This window comes from Silurus aristotelis (genome assembly GCF_946808225.1).
Source record: "Silurus aristotelis genome assembly, chromosome: 14".
Taxonomy (NCBI): Eukaryota; Metazoa; Chordata; class Actinopteri; order Siluriformes; family Siluridae; genus Silurus; species Silurus aristotelis.
Genome location: NC_139587.1, coordinates 15,156,390 through 15,173,568, shown reverse-complemented (window position 1 = coordinate 15,173,568; position 17,179 = coordinate 15,156,390). Strand labels below are relative to the sequence as shown.

Below are 17,179 nucleotides of genomic sequence, written 5' to 3'. Positions count from 1 at the left end.
TTTGATTTCAAAAACAGTTTTATTATATAAAGTTTTTTTTTTCCCATAATTTGGAACAGACCATTGTTAAAGAGGTACATTCAGCTTGAAGGGTGGGAGCCTGAGGGTCCTGACACAGAGGACATGGCTGCCTATGTTGGTGCTGGACTCCCATCAGCACCACATCCTGAAACTGGCCCAGTTTTCACCCTCAGACAGTATTACACCTTTTTTTTGTTTTGTTTTGTTTTTTTACATCCCCCCCCTATTTTCTTACAAATTAGCATGGAAAAAAGGTGCAGTAAAAAGTCAACCTTTTTTTTCTCATTTTCAGGCAAGTATGACAATCAAACAGTAATAAGCTTGAAAATAGCATCTCTGATATCTTTTAAAGGTATTTGAAACATTGCAAGCAGGTCCCCATTCACCCATCCCCATTCTGAGCTCTACACACAGACAAATAAAACTCAGAATGTCACTGCTAAATGGCTGTATAACCCAGACATCTTCAAATAAATGTTTCAAACAAATGAAATAAAAAAATACATTATAGAGCTTTTTGTTATGTAGATTTCTTTTCTCAAAATAGCAATTGATGACAGAATCAGAAAGTGCTTGTCGGTGAACTAAAATCTGGACTTAAGATGCTTGGCATCATGACACAGTCAGAGGTCTAACACTTGCCACTGCTCTCACAGTAACGCACATAAAGCTGGTTTGAATCGAGTTACGCTGTAACGGTAACAGGGCACGGTGCCTTCCAGATCTGAATGATTTCAAAACATGACCTTTATTTATTTCTTTAATGAAAAAAATTATAAAAATTATAAATCATGCTGAAAAATTGGTTCTTTACGCCCACTTTGGGCTAATAGCAAATACATGAAAACGTAAAATAATCATTCAGCTTTCTTTAAAGGGCTTACTGAGATGTGACCGCGAGCACCGTTCCAACTGTAAACCCACCGGGTGATGTGTGAAGCGCTGATCTAACAGCTATCCCTGCTCTCAAACATCCACTGAGCCCGGCATGTGGGATTACACGGATCTAAATTTACTGTTCTTCATGATAAAAAGATACACGTCATAAAAATATAACCTGTGTGACAAAGTTATTTAAATAAATATGTCAAATTGATTCATACAGTAGACAGAGAAAAATACAAATACAAATCAGGAATAACTGAGAAAAGTGATTGGAAATTATGGCACACAGCGATGGAATGTATGAAGAAGCGCAAACTAGGAAGAAGAGAAATAAAATAAATGCTATGCTCATGACGAATACAGAAAACAACAAAAACAAAAACAAAAACAAACAATGAAGAGTAAAACCTGACCCCATGCCAATACAAAGAGAACACAATGAACCCGTGCTCCACACACTGTGTGTTGAAGTATAGTTTAGTCTCTCACACACAAAACACACACACCATTACACGTGCAGGACTGGTTATGCAGAGCAGGCACTCCAGAAGACTTTTTTTGGTTTCCAGCAAACACAAACAGAAATACATATCTACTTATTAACAAATCCATAATCCGATATCTCGAGTGATCCCTGCATTATTAGACACTATGATCTGCACCCAAATGTATTATAGAGGAGGAAAGAAATGTTTGCACACAATTTTAGAATATACCTCTTGACCACACACACTCACACGCGATAGGAAAACACATGCGAACCTTTCGCTTTGCACAAGTGGACAGACAGCATGTTGTTGAAAGGCAGCTTTGTAAACCAGTAAGGTCAATGCCATCACTACAGCATGTTCGAGAATGCCCACAATATCCTGCTAATCCTCCTCTCTAATGCTCGAGCAAGAAGTGCTGAATGGGTCATGAAACATCGTGGACGAAAAGTGGCACATGCTGTGAAGACCAGCGACACAGTGTGCATATGTGAAGTCATACTATAAAGAGTAAAGGACAAAGAGGACAGAGGGCCATATGACTGCTGGATCCAGGCCTGGGATGAAAAGGCTTTGTTGGTTTGATTTATTTTCATTTGGTTGCGTCCATTTTCTTGTCCTGTTTTGACCAGGCAGGAGGGACAGGTAGCCAGTACAGCTCAGGAGGTGGTGGTGGTGGTGGGTGTGTGTGTGTGTGTGTGTGTGTGTGGGGGGGGGGGGGGGGGGGAGGGGGTGTTTCCTTTCCTTCCAGGCTTTTCCATGTCCTTCAGTTGAGTTCTTTCAGAGCCTTGTAGGACAGTGTGGTGATGGTGGTGATCTGTAGTAAGAACAGAAATACAAACAGTGAAATGATCGTTCCTAAGAAGAGCACCGGTCTCCGAGCTGAACTACCACCAACTTCGTTTGCACAAACGTGATCTTACAGTGACTTTCTGGGATGTCTGGGATTTCCATGCAAAACAGTCAGAGGTAAAAAAAAAAAAAAAAAAAAAAAGAAAAAAAGAGGTTACAAGAGAATAGCCAGACTGGTTCAAGCTCAAAGGGATGGTCAAGTAACTCTGATAACTGTGGTGAGCAGAATAGCATATTATTAAGCACAGCACATCTAACCTTGACTAAATACAACAGCCGAAACCCACATTAGGATTCCAGAGCAGGTATCTCAAGCTACAGTGGACACAAGAGGACTACAGTGAACTTACCCAAACTGTACAGTTGAAGATTGGAAAAAGCCTTGATGTTTTTACAGTCTTCAACAGGTTTGGATGTAGTCTTCTGCAACACTAGCACATCAATGTGCGTTTTTGGCGTTCTCCTATGACCTTTCTCTTTAACAATGTGTTCATGCGCAGATAACTGCCACTTACTGGATCTTTTTCTGAATTTCAGCATTCTGTGAGAATGCTACAGTGTTTGTTTTTGTTTTCTTTTGTTGTTTTTCTTTTGCATACAAATGCCAGTTTATGAAATACTCAGAATATCCGATCATTCACCAACAGCCATGTCACAGTCACTGTGATCACATTTTTAAAATTGAAGTGAAAGAAAATTTACTGCAATTAATATTAACAAACCAAATGACCTACCAGATATAATACAAACACATCTTGCTTAAATAAAGTATCAAAAAACCAAAACCAAATAAGTTCAATCATTGAAAATCTTGAGTTTGTTAAGATTGGAAGTGATTTGAGTATAGTTGGATTTTGTTTTGATTTGATTTGGTTGGCAGTGGTGCTCAAATCTGTGTACATCATGTTCATTTCTGTTGCAGTTGTTTCAAAATGTAACGAAAAGCAGCATGTATTCGTGTGTGAGAAGAGAGAAAATAAATATCATTTATTACTGTAATAAACGGATGTTTCACTTTTGTCCCCGTTTCATTTTGAGACAAAAACACAAATGAGCACAACATACACGGACCTGCTGAGAGCAGTCCACTGGCATCATTGCCATCAATCACCGATGGCATCACTTTACCTGGCTGTATGAAGGAGGGGGTCCTCTGACAGCTGAGAAGAACAGAGAAACCAGTTTAATGCTGGTGAGTGAGCCATGCATACAATCGCTTTGATAGCTGACTCAATCACCATGCACACATTCACAGCAGGCAAAAGCACATGTATATGCAGGGTGCAAGGTTTACATTAAAAGGCCAAGTTTCTGCAACCAAATACACAACATACTGACCGGGTTTAGGCAGGTTAGGAATTGCAATGACGACGCATGCAAACGGATAAAACAAAACAAAACAAAAAAACGCAAATTCCAACACACATTTAAACACAGTCATATTATATACAAGACCACTGATGCAGACAAATCTGCAAATTATGTACAGATATGAATGACACAAAACACCCACACATATATAGACACCCAAACACACACAAACCCTGACCACACAAATGATTCCCAGACCAACAGAACTGAAGAGGGTTTAGTCAGTTAAAACACACATTAGTTAAATACCCAATCACAGGGAATTTTTCTAAGAGCGCATGCAGGAGCTTTTCGAGAGGGGGATTTCTCTACAGAGTTGAAAGGAACATTCTTTTTATCCTGCCAATAATTGTATTCCTTATATCTCGCTTTAACCCTAACCCTTTTTTTCACTGACTTTTACAATGCACACTTTGACCTGTACTGATGACTTGGACTAGACAAGCCCTGTGTTAGCTTAGGGCAACTAAAAGGGCTGTGATTGGTAGGTCTGGTACCTGATCATATGACAGTATTGGACTCGTCTGAAAAGGTTCTCATGAGCAGAGGCCGGGCTGAAGATCGTGAGGACTGGCTGCTCCCAGTACCCGAGCGAGCAGACTTCTTCTGAAAGGGTGGGGAGTGTGTGAGACACTTATGACACTATGGATAGAATGGTATATGTGCTTGCAAACCAACACACACACACACACACACACACACACACAAAACAGATGACAATGCTATAGTTCTTAGAAGTCTGATTAACAAAAACCTTTATAACTGTCGGACAACTGTCAAGTCAGAAGTCTTCCCCCATGATTGTGTAGCCTGAAACCAGACTGAGACACCATTTAAAGGCTCAGAAAACCTTTGCTGGAGTTTTGAGTTAATTTGCTGATTTAAATGTGATACCATGAGTCTCCAATATTTAACTTTTTCCCAATATAAAAATTTTCTGAGATACTGAATTTTGGGTTTTCATCAGCTGTAAGCCATAATCATCAAAATTGATTGATGATATTTATTGTTTGTATGTATGTATGTATGTATGTATGTAAGTAATACCACCAAGTTATACCACCTCAATAAAGCAACTTGTGTTAAAGACCAGAGTGGGTATAGACACAAAAATATGCAAAAACATAAACTCTGTAATTTTCAGTGCACACACTCGTGATGATACCCGCAGTAGCTGTGTATATGAAACAGTGAAGTCTTGGCTCAGCACGCATGCAGGTATAATCTGTGCATATATGCGTGCTGCATTCACCTGATTGGGCATGCACAGACAAAGCAGGTGACTGGGGAAAAGGCGGTTGGAAAAAAACCTCACAAAACACGCACACACTGGCGAGCACACGCTAACCAAAAAGACTTCCATCCCAATTATCACAAAGGGGTCTACACACCCACAAACCAATGCATTCACGCTTAAAAATAACCTTGAGCATCAAACACCAACCCAAGAGACTCTGGACTACACACCCCAATAAATGGGGGAAAAGATACAGTGAGGAAAATAAGTATTTAAACACCCTGCTATTTTGCAAGTTTTCCCACTTAGAAATCATGGAGGGGTCTGAAATTGTCATCGTAGGTGCATGTCCACTGTGAGAGACATAATCTAAAAAAAAAAAATCCAGAAATCACAATGTATGATTTTTTTAACTATTTATTTGTATGACACAGCTGCAAATAAGTATTTGAACACCTGAGAAAGTCAATGTTAATATTTGGTACAGTAGCCTTTGTTTGCAATTACAGAGGTCAAACGTTTCCTGTAGTTTTTCACCAGGTTTGCACACACTGCAGGAGGGATTTTGGCCCACTCCTCCACACAGATCTTCTCTAGATCAGTCAGGTTTCTGGCCTGTCGCTGAGAAACACGGAGTTTGAGCTCCCTCCACAGATTCTCTATTGGGTTTAGGTCTGGAGACTGGCTAAGCCACGCCAGAACCTTGATATGCTTCTTACAGAGCCACTCCTTGGTTATCCTGGCTGTGTGCTTCGGGTCATTGTCATGTTGGAAGACCCAGCCTCGACCCATCTTCAATGCTCTAACTGAGGGAAGGAGGTTGTTCCCCAAAATCTCGCAATACATGGCCCCGGTCATCCTCTCCTTAATACAGTGCAGTCGCCCTGTCTAATGTGCAGAAAAACACCCCCAAAGCATGATGCTACCACCCCCATGCTTCACAGTAGGGATGGTGTTCTTGGGATGGTACTCATCATTATTCTTCCTCCAAACACGTTTAGTGGAATTATGACCCAAAAGTTCTATTTTGGTCTCATCTGACCACATGACTTTCTCCCATGACTCCTCTGGATCATCCAAATGGTCATTGGCAAACTTAAGACGTGCCTGGACATGTGCTGGTTTAAGCAGGGGAACCTTCCGTGCCATGCATGATTTCAAACTATGACGTCTTAGTGTATTACCAACAGTAACCTTGGAAACGGTGGTTCCAGCTCTTTTTAGGTCATTGACCAGCTCCTCCCGTGTAGTTCTGGGCTGATTTCTCACCTTCCTTAGGATCATTGAGACCCCACGAGGTGAGATCTTGCATGGAGCCCCAGTCCGAGGGAGATTGACAGTCATGTTTAGCTTTTTCCATTTTCTAATAATTGCTCCAACAGTGGACCTTTTTTCACCAAGCTGCTTGGCAATTTCCCCGTAGCCCTTTCCAGCCTTGTGGAGGTGTACAATTTTGTCTCTAGTGTCTTTGGACAGCTCTTTGGTCTTGGCCATGTTAGTAGATGGATTCTTACTGATTGTATGGGGTGGACAGCTAACGACCTCAAACAGGTGCATCTAATTTAGGATAATAAATGTAGTGGAGGTGGACATTTTAAAGGCAGACTAACAGGTCTTTGAGGGTCAGCATTCTAGCTGATAGACAGGTGTTCAAATACTTATTTGCAGCTGTATCATACAAATAAATAGTTTAAAAATCATATATTGTGATTTCTGGATTTTTTTTTTAGTTTATGTCTCTCACAGTGGACATGCACCTACGATGACAATTTCAGACCCCTCCATGATTTCTAAGTGGGAGAACTTGCAAAATAGCAGGGTGTTCAAATACTTATTTTCCTCACTGTACGTATGGAGAGAAGGCGGGCAGAACATAAGGGGAAGAAACGAACATAGGGTCAAAGAGACCTCAGTCACTCCAGGAAAAGCTGTGAGTGCTGGCAGTCTGCGACAGCATGAAGATAGTGGAAGTCCCAGAGGAAGGAAGCCGCTGCTTCTTCTATAGCACCCAAACACAAAGGAGAAAAGGAGAGAGAGAGAGAAGAAAAAAGAGTCAGAGAGAAATAGAGAGATCAAATTAAAGGGAAATGTGACAACAAAAACAAATAGAGAGAAAAAAAAAGAGAGGGAAAGAAAAAAAAGATGGGGGTAAAAGGATAGAGGTTAAAAAAACAAACAAAAGGGCCAAAGGCAGAGAACTAAAAGCATGTTTGGGGGAAAACAGATATACAGGAAGTAAAAAGATGGCCACATCAAGCCTACAGTTTCCAATACATTTATCACCGTCCTCCATAAGAAATCTGTAAAATATAATCGATGAGATTTGCATATTCATTCAAATGAATTCAAAATATGAGGTTAAATAATATCCCAAAAATCTGAAAGCATATGAAATGTGACTAAGCAATTAAAAAAAATAAATACATAAATAAAAAAGAATTAATCAAATTGGGGCACCATTTATAGTACATATAAAAAAAGGAAAGCCTGGCATCTGTGCAGTTATCCTGACTCTTACTACTTCCATATCTTATATTCAGATAAATAAAGCGAGCTTCAAATCACAGGTTTATCATAATGTGCTTGTCCTAATATATTATTGCTTTTAAAGTAGAATGTGCTTAAGAATATGAAACATAATCTTAAGCTAATAACCATGCACTATATGGACAAAAGGATCAGGACACTTGACTTTTGCACTCTTCCCCAAACTGTTAACACAAAGTTGGAGCTTTATGTCTTTAGAAGTCACTTGAGCTAGGAAACCCAAACCTGTTTTCCTGCAGCACAATGCACCTTAGCACAAAGCAAGCTCCATGAAGATACTGTTTCAATGGTTTGGAGTAAAAGATCTTAAGATGCCTGCTATACCCGAGAACATTTTTAAATATGGGATCAAAGGAATCTGTGGGATGAATTAAAAAAAGCTTGCTGGACCCCAGGCCTCCTCCCTCTTAACAAGTGCCTGACTTTACTCGTGCCCTTGTAGCTGAATGAGCACACATCTCCACAAACATACTCCAAAATCTAGTGGGACATTTTCCCAGAAAAATGGCACAATCTAATAGTAAGGTGTCCACAAACTTTCGTCAATATAGTGCATTAGTGACACTTTCAGTAAAAAAAACAAACAAAAAAACAGGTTTATTTAATTATAAAAAAAAGTCTCGGGTGTCAGCAGGTTTTCCAATTTCTTGTTTCCTTGTAACATGACAAGCTGATTTATTTTTTTTATTTTTTATTTTTTGCCTTATTGGCATGAAGGGAGACAGAAAGCATTTACAGCTAATCTAATGCTGTATAAGTGGTAGCACAGAACTGACTTGTTCTGCAACAATCCAAAGTGTTAAATGCAAATGAAGAAAAAGCACGACGTGTTCATTAAGATCAAATAATCTCTGACTAATTGCTGTGACGATAAAACTCTTCAGGGTTTAATGCCAATTTGAAAATAGTAACACATCAGCAATTATGTTGCTATTATTTTCCTTGCTATTATTTTTCTTGGTATTATTATTTTATTTTAAGATTATACATAAAGACAACACATTGTATAAAACACATTGGCATTATGGAGTATGCTGTATTACAATTTAATACGAGTAGCGTTAAATTATGCTGTCACTTAGTAGAGTACAACAGTGTAATGTTTTAGAACTCTGACTGAGCATCTCTGTATATAATCATGTGCGGTTTATTACATCGACTGTGAATTAAGTAATTGTACTGCACATGCCAGTTCTCAAGAACTTTAGTTGACATGCCTGAAGAGGCTGGTAAGACGTGTGAGAGAGAGCAGATCAACTCCATATGCTCTCCTTCATCCTCAATCAAATCAGACTGGTGATTTAGCTTATTAGCTTTAAAAAGCTTTCAGGGAGTGGTCTGAATTCATTAGATGGATTAAGGTATGTAAAATCATTGGTTTTTCCTTATTACAGAGTGACTCGTTGCACTTTATTTGTTGGAATGATTTTGTGATGTTGTCTTATGCAATCAAGAGGAAAACAAAACAAATGTATAGAAAAAAACAAGGGCAAATAAAATTCTGGTTGTTCCAAGTTGAACATGTACAAAATTGCAGTCTGGAAAATAAGCAAATATAATGTATTTGACAAGTTATGAAAGACAGATGGCAAGAAAGAGTGAAGTACCTGTTGAGAGCGGGGGCCTCTGGGTTTACGCAAGACCGCGAACAGGATCTGTGGAATGAGACTAAGGAGGATGAGGAGGATGATGACCAGCCAGGCGGATACCGAGCTAAGCACGTTAGCGAAAACAAAGTACATCCGTTGCTGCTTCAGGAATGGCCTAGGAGAAATAAAAAGTGGTCAGTCATGTGGGAGCTACTCAGGAGTCATGGTTCAATAAGCATTGTTCTATATGCCATTCATTATATACTGCTTTCCACATTCGCTCACCATATTATGCCTCCCCAGAAGAAGCTGAAAAACACATAGAAGGCCAGTGAGCCCCACATCACAAAGTGGTTAATCCACGTCCAATGCCGTGTGTCCAAGGCCAGCTGAAAGAGAGAAACAAAAAAGTAGAAAACCAGTCACGTAGACAGAAAATCTAATATGGTGCAAATAGTGTAGAAGAAATGTGCTTGTTTCTGCTGCTAACCTTTAGTGTGACAGTAAAAACAAGGACTGTAAAAACTGTTGTTCCATAGGACCAATTTCCAAAAACCTGGAAGAGAAGCAAAGAAAAGTGAGGATTCGACAAGTATGGCATTGCCACAAAACAGCTTAAAGGACTGTCAAAGAGTAGCCAGAAATGACACTGACCTGGCCGTTGTCCTGTAGTGCTGGGTTGGTGTACAAATATTTGACACCAAAAAAGAAGAGAAGCCCCTGGAAAAGCCCCAGCATGGTCCAGCAGAGGAATGGAGCCCACCGTAACATAGCATTCTTGGCTATATCCCTACAAAAAAAAGTTGAAGAACTCAATTTAAAGAACCACAACGTTATACAACCAACCCAGAACATGAGCTACTCCAAAACATTCTCCTAATCCAGGAAGATGATGTTACGCTAATGCATCAAAGATGTTCATAATTAGATCATTCAGACCAGACGAGAGCAAACTGAAGAGCAGCTTGTTATTCAGACGCCAGACGAAACTAGAGAGTTACTCGATTCATTTTGCTAGACATGGATAGATGGGCCTTGAACTAAGGTATGTTTCAGCTACACACAATTCATATTTTATTTAAAAAATAAAATGATAATCTCTATCCAGGTAAAGTGAGCTTTAGTCAGAAAACATGACCACATGTCTACATTTATGGCATTTGGCAGATGCCTTATGCAAAGCAACTTACAACTGAGCAGAGGAGGGTTAAGGGTCTTGCTCAAGGGCCCAGCATGGTGGTGGTGAGATTTGAACTTTCCGATCCAAAGTCCAATGCCTGAACCACTGAGCTACCACCTCCCATGTTCAGCTGATCCATTTACCAATTCTTCTTCATGAAACATGATTAATGTACATTAGTACAATACATTAATGTACACAAGGTACAAGTTCAGGTTTTTTTTTTTTATTCCACGCCACAGTCACTGCAGGCTTGCTTTGAGAGTTCATTGTGAAAAGCCCTATACAAATTTTGTTATGTGCAGTTTATTACATCAACTGTGAAGTAAGTAATTGTACTGCACATGGCAGTCCCTTAAGAACTTTAGTTGACATGCCTGAAGAGGCTGGTAAGACGTGTGAGAGAGAGCAGATCAACTCCATATGCTCTCCTTCATCCTCAATCAAATCAGACTGGTGATTTAGCTAATTAGCTTTAAAAAGCATTCAGGGATGCAACCTCCCATGCTCAGCTGATCCTATAGAAATCAACTTGAATTGAAAAATCTTTTTCCAATGGTCTGAGTGCTAATTAAAACTGCATATGCCTATTTTACTATATTTATATTTATAAAAAATACAAATTGTGAGCTCATGTATCCAGAATGAAGCTGGTACACATACTGTTAACTTAAAACATTACAAATTAACAATTATCACAGCTAGAAATCTTTCTGCAATCTGTACAAACAGACTGAATATACACTAAGAGCAATCATTCTTATGACCTATTTCCTATTTGTTGATCATCCCATCGCAATTAATATGTAGTTGGTCCATGCTTTTCCATCACAACAACCTCAACTATTTTAATCCTTTTCTCCTAGATTGCAAACATGGCTGTGGGGATTTGTGATGATTCAGCCACGAGAGCATTAGCAACACGACTCTGCCGAAAGATGATCACCCACTGGTATCAGATGAGGAGGCCTGGCTCACATTCGACGTTCCAATTCATTCAAAAGGTGTACAGTGAGGTTGAGGTCTAGCACTTATTCCACTCGTCATTGTACAGTTTGCTAAAAGTTTGAAATGAGAAATGGATGCCTGCTGCTGTTTTTTCCACTGATACCCTTACATACTACAATACCTTTTGTCAATAGACAGAAAAATAAATTTCAATGTTTTTGTTTCCCTGGAAGCTCTTATATATTAATACAATTAAACATTGAGTGATGTGTTTGATTTATTGATTGATTTTTTGCATTATCAAATAGCATGTCGGATTTTTGTTCATTATTGTGCAACCCTATACCACAATTAAAAAACTATTTTTATTGTGACAATAGAAAAAAAGCAAGCAACGTGTCTTACTTGTAAAGAGTGGCATCATGTAGCAGGACCTCAATGGCTATGTGCTGCTCCAGCAGACTGTATGCCAGGATGGGCATAGAGGTAAAGCAGATGTTGTACATCGTCAAATACGCTGCATCATACAGGGGCTGGAGAGGGCAGGGATGGCAGGGGTATGGCACCCGGGGTTAATAAAACAAAGGAAAACGCACAAATGCACTCACACACAGGTATAACTCTGAACAAAGAAAGACAACTCTTTTAACATCCATTAAACTCTCTGTATGCTGCAGCGTAATGTCTCTTATTTCCATTGCAGTCAGTGCCTGCTAATGCAGCTTCCATTTGCAGTTATTCAATCCTATTATTATGGATGAGTCAAAGGATCAAACTAGAAAATGGCAGCGAAAATGTGGGGTGCGCATGTGTGGTGTTATATTTAATGCCTCAACATTAACTTTGGCAGTCATGACAAACGCATGATCTTCTGTTAGAATTGCTGACAGGCTTAATCTATTTATTGAAGCCTGGTAAGAACATGTCAAAGAAAAGACAAAGTATTTCTCTCCTGATAGTACATAAATGTTAGAAACATCACACCACACTCACTGAGGGTCAGGGAGAGGAAGGAAATAACAAAGGAGAAGTAAAGACAGGAAGTGGTTTCACTCAGAATGCCCACCTGTTGTGAGCAACCACAGAAGAACTGGTACAGGAACTGAGGTAAAATGAAACAGAGGTTCTGAGGACACAAAAACAAAATATATAAATATAAACATTTGCTCAGGACAAAACGATAAAACAGAGAGTGTTATGCTAAGAGTTGACATTTTCTTTTGTTTACCTTGTAGAAGAAGTACTGCACGAGGTGAGCGATGCGGACGTAGTAGAGGTGGCCGTGCACAAGCAATAGCTTCTTTAGGTGTTTCAGTTTAGGGATGGCATAGTCACTGTTCCTGACTGCCTGCCTCCCCTCTTTACCCTTTATACCTGCAAGGAAAACAAGGTAGCATTACATTAACATATACAGAAGCCTCTATACTAATGACAAAACAACTCCTCAAAAAACACACATTTCATTAGGAAATATTGGTCAGGTGCTAAATATGATTTCAACGCCACCAACATTTACCAGAAGTAAAAAAAAAAATTTAGTAAACACAGACAAGCAGAGTGACAAATAATGCAATGTTTAAATTCTGCTGTACTAAATATCAGCACCGTTGGCATGCAGCTTGCCCGAATGCACTAATATCTATAAGAAAAATGCATTTTTAATGGATATATATATGCATTATAGTGTATTCGTGTACATGTTAAATAAATAAAACAGAATTTTCTTAATAGAGTGTAACAATTTAATGATCGTAATTGTGTTTTAAATTAAAATAGCTCTAAAATATATATGTATATAAAATATTGAGACATGACTTAGCCTACACAGGAGTATACTGTAATTTGTCAATAATGTAGCAAATTGCAGTAAATCATTTAGCAAAATAGCAATTTATCGACACTCATTATTTCATCATGGAACCTGTTAGTGGGTGCGATAAATTTTGCAGCAAGCGAACATTTGGTCCTGATGTGTCATAAATCTTGCTCTGATACACTAGAATGAATAATATGAATACAGAAATGAATGAAAACATTTTCATCATGGCCCAAAGTCTTAATGTTTTCATTACTTTTAAATAATATATTCAAGGAAGTCTGCCACTCCTTGACAAAATCATTCATAGTACTTACCGATGCCCACATGAGCCTCCAGGATCATGCTGACATCATTGGCACCATCCCCAATGGACAGGGTGATGGGAGAGCCTTTAGAATTCTTTACCATTCTCACTATCTGCAAAGAAATCATACAGCAGGATCAGCATTCTTATTACTGAGACACTGTGTCCTCTTTGCATGTGTGTACGTGCTACATGTCAGACCTGCGCCTTCTGCAGTGGTGCCATGCGGCAGCAGAGCACAGCTGTGCAGTTCTGGCAGATCTGCAGGAAGAGACTCTTGTAGCGACTGGAGTTTGTATCAGGAGAATGGTTCATTACTAAAGACAGCGTGGCTCCATCTATGATGAAGCCATATTCCTGATTCACTGTGGACCAGCTCCTGACGAGACACACACAAGAAAGATTTAATATTACACCCTTTATAAAAAAATACATCTGGAACAGTAATGCTCCAGCACTGCATGTGCATGGATACACAAATCCTTCAGAAAAGTGTAATGAATTTATTTTATCGCAACAAAACAGAGCTTTTTTTATGACACTGCAATACCTTTCTGATCATTACACCTTTATTTTAAGCAGTTGTAGTTGTGAGTACGAATCTGTGAGAACAAGTATGTTTCCATGCTGAGGAAGATTAGAAGAAGTTGCATTGTGTGTTTGTGGATTTAGAGAAAGCGTACGACAGGGTGCAGAGAGAGGAGTTGTGGTATTGTATGAGGAAGTCAGGTGTGTCAGAGAAGTATGTGAGGGTGGTGCAGGACATGTATGAGGACAGTGTGACAGCAGTGAAGTGTGAAGTAGGAACGACAGACTGGTTCAAGGTGGAGGTTGGACTGCATCAAAGATCGGCTCTGAGCCCTTTCCTGTTTGCAGTGGTGATGGATTGTTGATAGACGAAGTCAGACAGGAACCTCCCTTGACTATGATGTTTGCGAATAATTTTGTGATTAGTGGCGAAAGTAGGGAGCATGAAGAGGTGGAGGTACATGAGGGAGGCCAGTGGAGTGGTGCGGTTGCAGGGAGAAGAGGTGGAGAAGGTGGATGGGTCCATAGTGCAAAGTAATGGAGAGTGTGTTAGAGAAGTAGAGAAAAGAGTGTAGGCAGGGTGGAGTGGGTGGAGAAGAGTGACAGGAGTGATTTGTGATAGAAGGGTGTGAAAAGAGTGAAAGGGAAAGTTTATAGGACTGTGGTGAGACCTGCGATGTTGTATGGTTTAGAGATTGTATGTTGTGATTTTCATTGGGAGTGACGAGGATGGACAGAATTAGAAATTAGTTTATTAGAACAACAGCGCATGTAGGACGTTTTGGTGCGAGTGAAAGAGGGCTGATTAAGATGATTTGGACATGTGCAGAGAAGGGACATGGGGTATATCGGTAGGAGAATGCTGAGGATGGAGCCACTAGGCAGGAGAAAAAGAGGAAGGCCAAGGAGGAGGTTTATGGATGTGATGCAGGTAGCTGGTTTGAAAAAGGCAGATGTAGTGAACAGAGTAGTGTGGAGACGGATGATCCGTTGTGGCACGACCCCTAACGGTAGCAGCCGAAAGAAGAAGAAGAAGTTGACCTAAGTTGGTTTTGTTTAAGTAGCTTTTTAATTATATCTCTTATGTCTAAGTAGTGATAAATGTGTTCACATAACAGGAGATATATACAGTATATAGGTGGAATCATTAATTATTGATCAGTTTTTGGGGAGTTTTGCCTCGTTACAGTCGCCACCGGCATGCTCATTAAGGACAAACTTACACTTATAAAGAACATCCTTATTAATTCCTTAGCAATGCATTATCTGTGTAAAGCTGCTTTGAGACAATGTGCATTGTTAAAAGCACTATACAAATAAATATGAATTGAATCAGAAAGGTACATTAAAATATATATATTATATATATATTTTTTTTACTATTTTACATTTTACTATGCACCATACTTTGTGCCAAGCCATTGTTAGACTACAGCCAGTGGAACATAATACTTACAGATGATCTGTGCAGATATTTTATAGTCTGAAGTTGTTCCAGCTTAGCTTTCCATAAATTAAAAAGCTAGAGGTCAGCGATTGGGATTCAGAATAATAGCCTAATTCTTTAGCTTGTGTTTTTTTGGTTAATCCAAACAGATATATCTTTATCGAGACTGCAGACCTGGTGATTCCAGCTTTGATGGGTGCTGCGTCCTGCACTGCCCTCTTGTGGTAGTCCAGAAGGAGCTCATGGAGTCTTTCCTCACGCCTCCTCCCTCCTTCCTCCAGCGTTCGCACCGTCAGCTCCAGCAGCTCTGTGCCACTCCGGAACAGGCGGCAAGCATAGCATGTGGACTTGGCCGTCTCCATTTTGTCTCCAGTAAGAACCCACACTTTCATTCCAGCTCCATGTAAGGCTTCCATGGTCTCAGCAGCCTCTTCCTGCAATCTGAGAGACAACAAGGAGGGAATATTTGCGAATGAAAAACTAAAATTGGGTTTGCAAATTCACATGTGGCTGAAAATACAGTGGAAGAGGTGTATGTTTTTTTTTTTTTTTTGACACGTACAGAATGCATTAGCTACTACTATAGATTTTCTTTTTCTTTTTCTTTTTTTTTTTAAGTACTAAGAGATATATGCTGGACTTTTATTTGTTGATTAAAAAACAAACAAAAAAAAAAAACTGCTGCCTATATACATGCGCATAAAAAGGTTTCTTTATGTATACATTTGACGTGATTGGTGGAGGGCATGGGAAAGCCTGAAGTTCCTAAACACTGTTAAAAGATGACTGTTTTGTGGAGAACTGATAGGGCAGAGTCTACCCTAGTGTACTATTAACAGCTTGCTATGCACTTTAGGACACTGACCTGTCCTTCGCTGCAATGCATCTTGGGACACTGACCTGTCCTCTACTGCTGTAGCTCCAATCAGACTCATGTCTGTCTCCACCTGCTTGTACACAGCCATGAGTTTCTCCTCACGATCCTGCAGAGCCAGTCGGGCTTCCCTTAGATTTTCGTCTGCTGTAGCATACTCCTCTGGGCTTAGCAGCTTATACGCCACACACAGGGTCCTATAACCTTCCTGCTCAAACACACACACGCATATAAACCCACTGTGAGTGACTTGATGTTGTACAGATGACCCTTAGTGTAGAATACACTGGAAAACATGAGAGAAAGGGTTACCGTAGCGTTGCGCTCAACGTGCATGCGGATTCGGTCCACTTCTTCCGGCCTAACTCTGGGAAAGATAGAGGAATCTGCCCCTTTGCAAAAAAGCAGTGTCTCACCTGAATACACAGACACAGAGAGCAAAGAGTTCCTCAGACTTTAACTGGTTTAAAGTTCAAAATGTAAGGAAATACTTAGCCACACATTAACTTACCCATCTGGGTCCTGACTATGACACTCATTCGCCGCCGCACAGGGTCAAAGTTGAGCACGTGAAGCAACTCGTATCTGTACGATTCAACAAAAGCAAAGACAAAGACCTTGAACTACCCGTCATATTCTCTCAATGTGTGTGTTCCCACAGCAGTAATTATAAGTACACACACATTATATATATATATATATATATTTGTGTGTGTGTGCATACATACATTAATACATACATATGCATGTACACACACACACACACACACACTTTTATTAATATGGATAGTGATGGCTTAAGTAGTTCAGTCTGTAATCAGATAATAGTTGCCACATCATATATAGAGTAGATTTGTGTGAATGACACATAGTCTACAAAGATGCACACAAATTCATACAATGTGTAAATGACCTAATAAAAATAAATAAAAAACAACAGATTTGGTCCACAGAAGAGACCTCAGTAAATACATCATGTCTTTAGAAAGATCATAGAGATATATAGATAAATTTAGGGGGGAATTATCTCAACAGAATGATACAGCACTCAGGCAAATGTATGATAAACTGAGCAGGGTTCAAGAGTTC

General features: G+C 39.6%; 1 protein-coding gene across 8 annotated transcripts in view; it reads right to left on the bottom strand.

Moving 5' to 3' along the window:
• Positions 1–17,179, bottom strand: part of atp11c (ATPase phospholipid transporting 11C (ATP11C blood group)) — a 61,527-nt gene continuing 44,348 nt past the window's right edge. The window contains exons 16-31 of one of the 8 annotated variants that reach the window (XM_083560077.1): positions 16,602–16,675; positions 16,403–16,506; positions 16,117–16,298; positions 15,391–15,657; positions 13,443–13,620; positions 13,252–13,354; positions 12,347–12,492; positions 12,185–12,244; positions 11,524–11,651; positions 9,645–9,780; positions 9,481–9,546; positions 9,276–9,379; positions 9,009–9,165; positions 4,115–4,223; positions 3,375–3,406; positions 1–2,211 (exon numbers count right to left, since the gene is read on the bottom strand). In XM_083560077.1, the coding sequence (XP_083416203.1) occupies positions 4,119–4,223; positions 9,009–9,165; positions 9,276–9,379; positions 9,481–9,546; positions 9,645–9,780; positions 11,524–11,651; positions 12,185–12,244; positions 12,347–12,492; positions 13,252–13,354; positions 13,443–13,620; positions 15,391–15,657; positions 16,117–16,298; positions 16,403–16,506; positions 16,602–16,675 (1,810 nt within the window). In that variant the 3' untranslated portion in view covers positions 1–2,211; positions 3,375–3,406; positions 4,115–4,118. Of the gene's footprint in view, positions 2,212–3,374; positions 3,407–4,114; positions 4,224–6,715; positions 6,854–8,080; positions 9,166–9,275; positions 9,380–9,480; positions 9,547–9,644; positions 9,781–11,523; positions 11,652–12,184; positions 12,245–12,346; positions 12,493–13,251; positions 13,355–13,442; positions 13,621–15,390; positions 15,658–16,116; positions 16,299–16,402; positions 16,507–16,601; positions 16,676–17,179 lie in introns of those variants that run through there. The other 7 variants (XM_083560078.1, XM_083560076.1, XM_083560079.1 and 4 more) reach the window with 7 other exon arrangements.